The sequence below is a fragment of the Phaethon lepturus genome, unplaced genomic scaffold (assembly GCF_000687285.1).
Source record: "Phaethon lepturus isolate BGI_N335 unplaced genomic scaffold, ASM68728v1 scaffold4900, whole genome shotgun sequence".
In the NCBI taxonomy this organism is placed as follows: domain Eukaryota; kingdom Metazoa; phylum Chordata; class Aves; order Phaethontiformes; family Phaethontidae; genus Phaethon; species Phaethon lepturus.
Window position 1 is genome coordinate 112 of NW_010509695.1, and position 6,043 is coordinate 6,154.

The 6,043-nt window shown below is 41.6% G+C and overlaps 1 protein-coding gene across 1 annotated transcript; it reads left to right on the forward strand.

Annotated features, from left to right (window-relative positions):
- Nucleotides 1–558: 558 nt before the first annotated feature.
- Nucleotides 559–5,561, forward strand: CEP57 (centrosomal protein 57kDa). The gene is made up of 7 exons (XM_010282007.1): nucleotides 559–603; nucleotides 1,039–1,116; nucleotides 2,170–2,274; nucleotides 2,435–2,515; nucleotides 2,865–3,109; nucleotides 3,775–3,919; nucleotides 5,325–5,561. Exons 1-7 carry the CDS (start codon nucleotides 559–561, stop codon nucleotides 5,559–5,561), a joined length of 936 nt encoding a protein of 311 aa, XP_010280309.1.
- The last annotated feature ends 482 nt before the right edge of the window (nucleotides 5,562–6,043 follow it).

The following is a 6,043-nucleotide window of genomic DNA, read 5'->3' on the forward strand; positions in this document are numbered from 1 at the left end:
CTCCATGTTTATCTAGGGTTTTGCCTTTTAACACCGTTGTATAACAACTGGTTACATTAATCTTGCAATTAATGCTTAAGCAAGGCAGAACTGAAATATTTCTGCCTGTTTGAGGCAGTCTCACTGTAGTGGGTTTATAAACAAACATAAGTGTACAAATATACCTGTTACATTTAATTACGTGCTTTTTTGCTTTAAGTTTGATTAGTGGCTCTGTGAATGATCAGTCTTTGGGGGAAGAGAAGGGAATTTGTTTTGTGTCTTGGAGCTCTGGATTCTTTTTTTCACTCTGCTGTATAAAATTAGAAAGTTATTAAATAACTTTCATATTGGGGGTTCAAGTAAGTGTATCGTGCTTAAACAAGGTTTTCATCTTGTTGGAAGGTTTATAAAGAAACATGTGCCTTTTTCCTTAACCCTTTTTTTTGAAAAGGGCTTTCAAAGAGTTCTTGCATGTTTTTAACCATAAAAAGATGAAATCGCTTCAGTTTTGCTTAAAGATATCTCAAAGGTATCGTGTAAACTTTCTTCCCCCTTCTTTATTAAGGAGGTGGCTAGATGTTAAAAAATTCCTCAAAGAGTTTGTTACAGATATTGGCAAAAGTACCTTTAATGGTCTAAATCAAGCAAATCTCCTCTCAGCTTATTATGATGCATGATATACCTTTGTTAAGCCTTGCGTAGTACAAAATATTTCAGGATAATGTACACAAAACAACCTACATCCTGTGTTTTTTTACAACTGAAGAGAAAGACAGCCTTGTGTATTAGTTTCCCTGCAGGCTGCAACTTACATACAGATACCAGCTGTGGAAGTAAAACTAGATAAATCAATTAAGTTTTAAGCATAAGCACTTGACTGCTGTATTTATGCCTATACAGGCAAAACTTCAGCTGTCATTTTCATGCTGAGGTCTTCACTTAGCTTGAAGTCTTAAGTTGAATATTACTTTTGCTCAAGCACTTAGTATTATAGGCTTCAGGAAAAAAATAATTGTTTCATTAGTAATGCTATTATTTTCCTTCAACTCTGACCAGAAAAAAATGAAAGAGCTGGAACAGAAGCTTCAGGAGGAAGAACATGCAAGGAAGCTTGTTCAGGAAAAAGCAGCTGAGGTAACAAACAGGAAATTTCTTTTGTACTGGTATGCACTGTAATTAGGGCTTTCTTTTCATCAACTTTTCAACTAAACTTGCTGAAAATGTCTCCCATATACAGAATAATGAAAAACTAGTTTTACTCCACACACACCCCCCGCCCCCCACCAATCGTTCTGAAGTTCTCTGAGCCTTTTGGAAATTTTTTTCTAATAGCACCTGTGCACTGAAGCTTGATTTCTTTGATAAAAGAAGCTAGTTGGAAAAGAGGAGTAGAAATTCAGACTAATTCATAGTTGAGGATGTATGAGGAGCTCTGCTTTAAATAGATCAAGGTCAACAAGTGCACCCTCTTGTTCATAATTGTAACTAGAAGTACTGTAGAAGGAGGCAAAAAAGAGGCAGTGTACGATTGTATGATTGGTTATGAGCCCACAAGGGCACTACTCTTCTGCTGAAGTGTTGCATTCATTAAATATTCATTTTATGCTGAAGAAATATGTAGGTAATGTGTTAGACTCTAGATTAACCTTTCCCATGAGTTTAGGGGGTTTAGATTGTCTCAAATTAATCATGAATAATTGTTCTGTGAATGCTTCTAGTTGAGATGGGTTAGGACATGATTTCTAAAGCCAATTTTCCATAGCCAATCCTGACCCTCACTCTTCCAACAGATGTGCGTATTTCGTGTCAAAGTTCGTAGAACAGAAGGAATAGTTGTTAACTGTATGCCATAGGATCAATTGAGCAGGCTCGGGTGGCTCGGCTTACCTAATATTGTGCCAAGTGTAAAGCGCAGCTGATGTTTTCAGCACTTGCCTGCATGGAAGTAATGCAGTAAGACTAATTGTCTAACTTAATAGGAATAATGATGAGAAGTGCTACCAGAGGAAGTATTCTTATTTAATGTTTAAATTGACCTTGGACTGCCAAAGAATCCTATACACTTGCAGCCCTTTCTCTCAAAGAACCTGTATTTTAGAAATTCTTGTTTTGCAGTTCTCAGCTTACTCTGTCTCTGATCATCTAGTAATGTAATTCCAGTAACTTCCCCTATTTCCTCTATTAAAGCTTCAGACAGGCCTGGAAACCAACAGACTACTGATTCAAGCAGCATCGCCATTGCTTTCTCCAAAAGCAAGAAAACCTAGGAAGAAAACTAAACAGCCGGAGAAGGTAACATGGGCAGGGAAGAGAAGGGCAGTTACTGAGGAGTAAAATAAGGGTGTGTGCATGCAAACAGGAAGGTAGGTTGCCTCTTTTATTAGAAAGCAAAGGGAAAACGGGTTTGCTGTACATCATCTTTGATAAACATTTCTCTCTTCTTTCCTTCCAGAAATGCTCTCTTACAAGCCATCTTGCTACGCAGCCCCATTACAGACTGTGTCTGGGTGATGTACCCTTTGTAGCTGGGAAGGTGAGCCGCATAATTCTGAAGCTTAATGCTCAGTAGCTGCAACTCCTTAAGTGGCTTTGGCTGGGTGCACTCCTGACACCCAGTGGTCAGATCATTTCATTTGCTTTGACTCTTCCAGTTTGTCTTAAAAAGGTTTGTTGTATATCAATAACTTGCTGAAGCAGCATTTCCAAAAAATGGGTCCTCTCTATGCTGCTAGTCAAGCTGTTCTTGTTAGTGCATATTCATTCAAACAGAAAAATACATTCTTGGCAGCAAATCAAAAATGTTTTTAAATGTTCTCCATTATTATCAAGTAGGTGGTTGACAACGCCATTTAAAAGCACTCGCTTTTACTTTTTCTGTCCAGTCTACCAGTCCCAGTCATTCAGTTGGTGCCAACGTGCAACATGTCCTACACCTAATGAAACAACACACGAAAGCTTTGTGTAACAGTCGTGTGGTAAATGATACTCCACTAGCAAAACCCATCAGTACTGGTCATCCTGCCAGCAAAAGCAGAAAGTCATCTCTGCCAAAGGACTCTTCTTCATCCCAGGAGGAGCTCTCAGAAGTGTTGTTGACTTTACAAGATGAATTTGGACAGATGAGTTTGTGAGTTTGGCATATTCGCCATTGCAGATTATGAATGTAGATGCTTTATATTTTTGCCTTTTGCTTTGAAGTTGGAAGGTTTTGCCTGAGAAACGCGTTAGTTTTGGGAAATCTCTAGCAGATAATCTCTTTGTTCTGCTGTCATTTCTCCTTGGCAGTTAGAGAGATTCTGATAAACAGTCTGGACTCCATACCTATGTTTATATGCAACAGCATTGAATTTGTGAGGGACAGGGGAGAAGTGTGGCAATAGCCTCTGATGGAATGGACAAATACTCCATGAAAAGACAGCTTTACTACTCATTTTGCTTGTCTTGATTAGCAGAACATGAATTGATATCCCACTGCACAACTGCAGTAGATATAAAAAAAATAGTAACTGAATGAGTGCTGAGATCATGCCCTTGGGATTATTTCATTGTTTTGAAGTTTGAAGCCACTTAGGTTATTGAAACTTTGTGTTGCAGCAGCCTGCTACCAGGAAGTGCTACTGCAATAATGCTGCTAACCATCAAAACTATTCTTACTGGTTCATTATGGCATGTTGAATGTGTCTGGCTGCTGATCCTATGGTTTCCTAGAAGTGTTATTTCTGAACTGGGTGTACAAGCACTAGAAGCCAAGGGAGTCTGATGCAAGCCTTGTTCTGTCTGATTCCATGCTAGTGATCACCAGCAGCTGTCAAAGCTTGTCCAGGAAGCCCCAACCATTGCAGTGAGGGAAGATCTGGAGAGGGAACTTGAGGTGCTGGTGGGAAAGATGGAAGCAAAGGCAGACCAGATTAGCAAAGTCCGGAGGCATCGGTTGCAGGTGAGTTACTTTTGATTATGTTCATGCTTCTGTAGAGTTTCTATCTTAAGGGTTTTCTTAATGTTATATTCTAATGTAGCAGCAATTGAATAAAGCCGAAATAACTCCTGTAGAGCAGTAGTGCCTAGCTTTAGCTCTGATGTCCCAAAGTTAATCTGCATGTCTCCATCTTTCTATCTCAGTATTTCTGCAGGAGTATCCTTTCTGTCTTACCATGTCACCCTTGTGCCCACACAAGCTCAGAGCCCCGTCCAACCTGACCTGGAATGGTTCCAGGAATGGGGCATCTACCACCTCTCTGGGCAACCTGGGCCAGTAGTTCACCACCCTCATTGTCAAAAAATTTTTCCTTGTATCTAGTTGAAATCTGCCCTCTTTTAGTTTAAAACCATTACCCCTTGTCCTATCACTACAGGCCCTGCTAAAAAGTCTGTCCTCATCTTTCTTATCAGCCCCCTTTAAGTACTGGAAGGCTGCAAGAAGGTCTCCCTGGAGCCTTCTCTTCAGAGATGGATGCAGTACTGCAGGGGGGGTCTCACCAAAGCAGAGTAGAGAATCACCTCCCTCAGCCTGCTGGCCATGCTGCTTTGGATGCAGCCCAGGAGACGGTTGGCCTTCTGGGCTGCGAGAGCACATTGCCGGCTCACGTCCAGCTTTTCATCTATGAGTACCCCCAAGTCCTTCTGGGCAGGGCTGCTCTCCATCCCTTCATCCCCCAGCCTGTACTGATACTGGGGGTTGCCCTGACCCAGGTGCAGGACCCTGCACTTGGCCTTGTTGAACCTAATGAGGTTCACACAGGCCCATTCTTTGAGCTTGTCCAGGTCCCTCTGGATGGCATCCTGTCCCTCAGGCATGTCAACTGCTCCACTCAGCTTGGTGTCGTCTGTAAACTTGCTCAGGATGCACTCGATCCCACTGTCTATGGCATTGATGAAGATATTAAAGAGTACTGGTCCCAGTATGGACCCCTGATGGACACCACTCATCACTGATCTCCATCTGGACATTGAGCCATTGACCACTACCCTCTGGATGTGACCATCCAACCAATTCCTCATCCACCCAACAGTCCACCCATCAAATTCGTATCTCCAGTTTAGAGAGAAGGATGTTGTGGGGGACTGTATCAAAGGCCTTACAGAAGTTCAGCGAGACTCATGATGTCATTCCCCCATAATCAGCTTGTCAGTTTTTAAAGAGAGAATCTAGTAGTCCAAACTAAAGCTGAACAGGTTCTAAAGATGTGAATATAGAAATGTTGTGTAAGGAAAATAAAGTATTTATTATGCAGGGTGACCTGTAAGCATCCGTTTGCTTAGCTGGATGAGGTGAGTGGTGGGATATTTCAGCTGTCTGGAAGGATGTCAAAACATTAATGTTTTTCTTTGTGCTTCTCTTTCAGCTAGAGAGACTTAAGAGAGAATGCAATTCCAAAAAGACTTCTGCTAAACAAATAAAAGACGGCAGGTTCCCTGTTAGTGAGGTTAAAGTAACTACTACAGTAACCACAAAAGGAAAGAATGCTGGTCCCATCAAAGTGAAACCTGGGGAGAAGAGTCGGAAAAATCTTCAGTTGTTGAGGGACATGCAGACCATACAGACTTCACTACAGAAAGATGATATCAGCTGGGACTACTGACTGTTCTGCAGGAGATGTTCTTGATGCTATTCTGGTCAAACTTCCTCACAGTCTGGATATAAAGCAGTTGCCTTTCTTGCTATGTGAAAGAGACTACTGTATGATAAGTGCACTTTTTGAAATATGGGCCCTTAATTCTCCATCCCGGGGTTTGATTGTATATACTACAGTCTAGTTTAAAACACATTCCATTTTTAAAGTACCCAGCCACAGAGTGTGAAGACAGGTCTCTACCAGTTCCTTTCCTGTTATGGTCCCAGCAGTCCCTCCATTTTCTTTCGGCACCCCAAGCGCTGCACATCTGTGTGTGTTGGCTTGTGTGAAATGCTAGTGCGATTTCACGCTGTTGTTGAACTGTGTGTTGGGAGGCTTCTCAAGATGCACCCTGTTGAAAATGATGCTGCATCCCTCAGTCTTAAAGGGCTTTTGTTGGTTCTGCTCTATGTGCAGCTGCGGTCTCTCAAACTCTGGGAGTGTCTAAG

Coding starts and splice junctions, on each gene's coding strand:
- CEP57 (XM_010282007.1), top strand. CDS start 559: ATGTTAAAAAATTCCTCAAAGAGTTTGTTACAGATATTGGCAAAA. Junction 604..1,038: donor TGTTACAGATATTGGCAAAA/GTACCTTTAATG, acceptor AACTCTGACCAG/AAAAAAATGAAAGAGCTGGA. Junction 3,110..3,774: donor GAATTTGGACAGATGAGTTT/GTGAGTTTGGCA, acceptor ATTCCATGCTAG/TGATCACCAGCAGCTGTCAA.